We start from the raw sequence: 626 nt of genomic DNA, 5'->3' as shown, positions 1-626 counted from the left end.
GCCCTGGCATGGCTGCCTCTCCACTCACAGCTGCCTCCTCGGGGGCAGCACCTGCCTCTAGAAAGAAGAACCAGGTAAGAAGAGTGCACGACGCACCCGTACTTGAAATCCATGTTGGCACCAGCAGCTGCAAAGGTAAGGAGGAAGAGGAGCCATGAAGCTGTCCCAGAGGCAGTTCCTCAGGAACCCAAAGTGGGGGCACTCAGCTGCCCAACTCACAGAATCAGACAGAATTGTTTTGGTTAGAAGAGACCTTTAAGATCATCAAGCCCAACTGCTAACCCAGCAGTACCAGGGCACCACGAAACTGTGGCCCTCAGCACCACATCTCCACAGCTTTGAAAATTCTCCAGGGATGGGAACTCCATAGCCTGGGACAGGGCTTGACAAACCTCAAGGGGAAGAAACTGTTCCTCATGCCCAAACTAAACCTTCCGTGGTGCAACTTGAGGCCATTTACTCTTGTCCTATTGCTTGTTCCTTGGGAAAAAAAGACCAACCCCCACCTTGTTCCAACTTTTTTTAAGGAGTCATCAAATACAACTTGTGAAGAAATTGTTCATGTCCAAGCAAACCCCCCCCAGCACAACTTGAGGTGATTTCCTCTTGTCTTATCCCTTCTTCCT

General features: G+C 50.5%; 1 protein-coding gene across 1 annotated transcript in view; it reads right to left on the bottom strand.

The window, feature by feature from the left end:
• LOC103780964 (F-box only protein 10-like) overlaps window positions 1-127 on the bottom strand; it is a gene marked incomplete at both ends in the record, with an annotated part of 4955 nt that extends 4828 nt beyond the window's left edge. The window contains one exon of the mRNA XM_008948669.1: window positions 97-127. Within this exon, the coding sequence (XP_008946917.1) occupies window positions 97-127 (31 nt within the window). The remainder of the gene's footprint in view (window positions 1-96) is intronic.
• Window positions 128-626: the final 499 nt, after the last annotated feature.

This window comes from Merops nubicus, unplaced genomic scaffold (genome assembly GCF_000691845.1).
Source record: "Merops nubicus isolate BGI_N331 unplaced genomic scaffold, ASM69184v1 scaffold18791, whole genome shotgun sequence".
NCBI classification, from domain to species: Eukaryota; Metazoa; Chordata; class Aves; order Coraciiformes; family Meropidae; genus Merops; species Merops nubicus.
The sequence above is the reverse complement of the archived record's forward strand: the minus strand, read 5'-3'. Positions and strand labels throughout refer to the sequence as shown.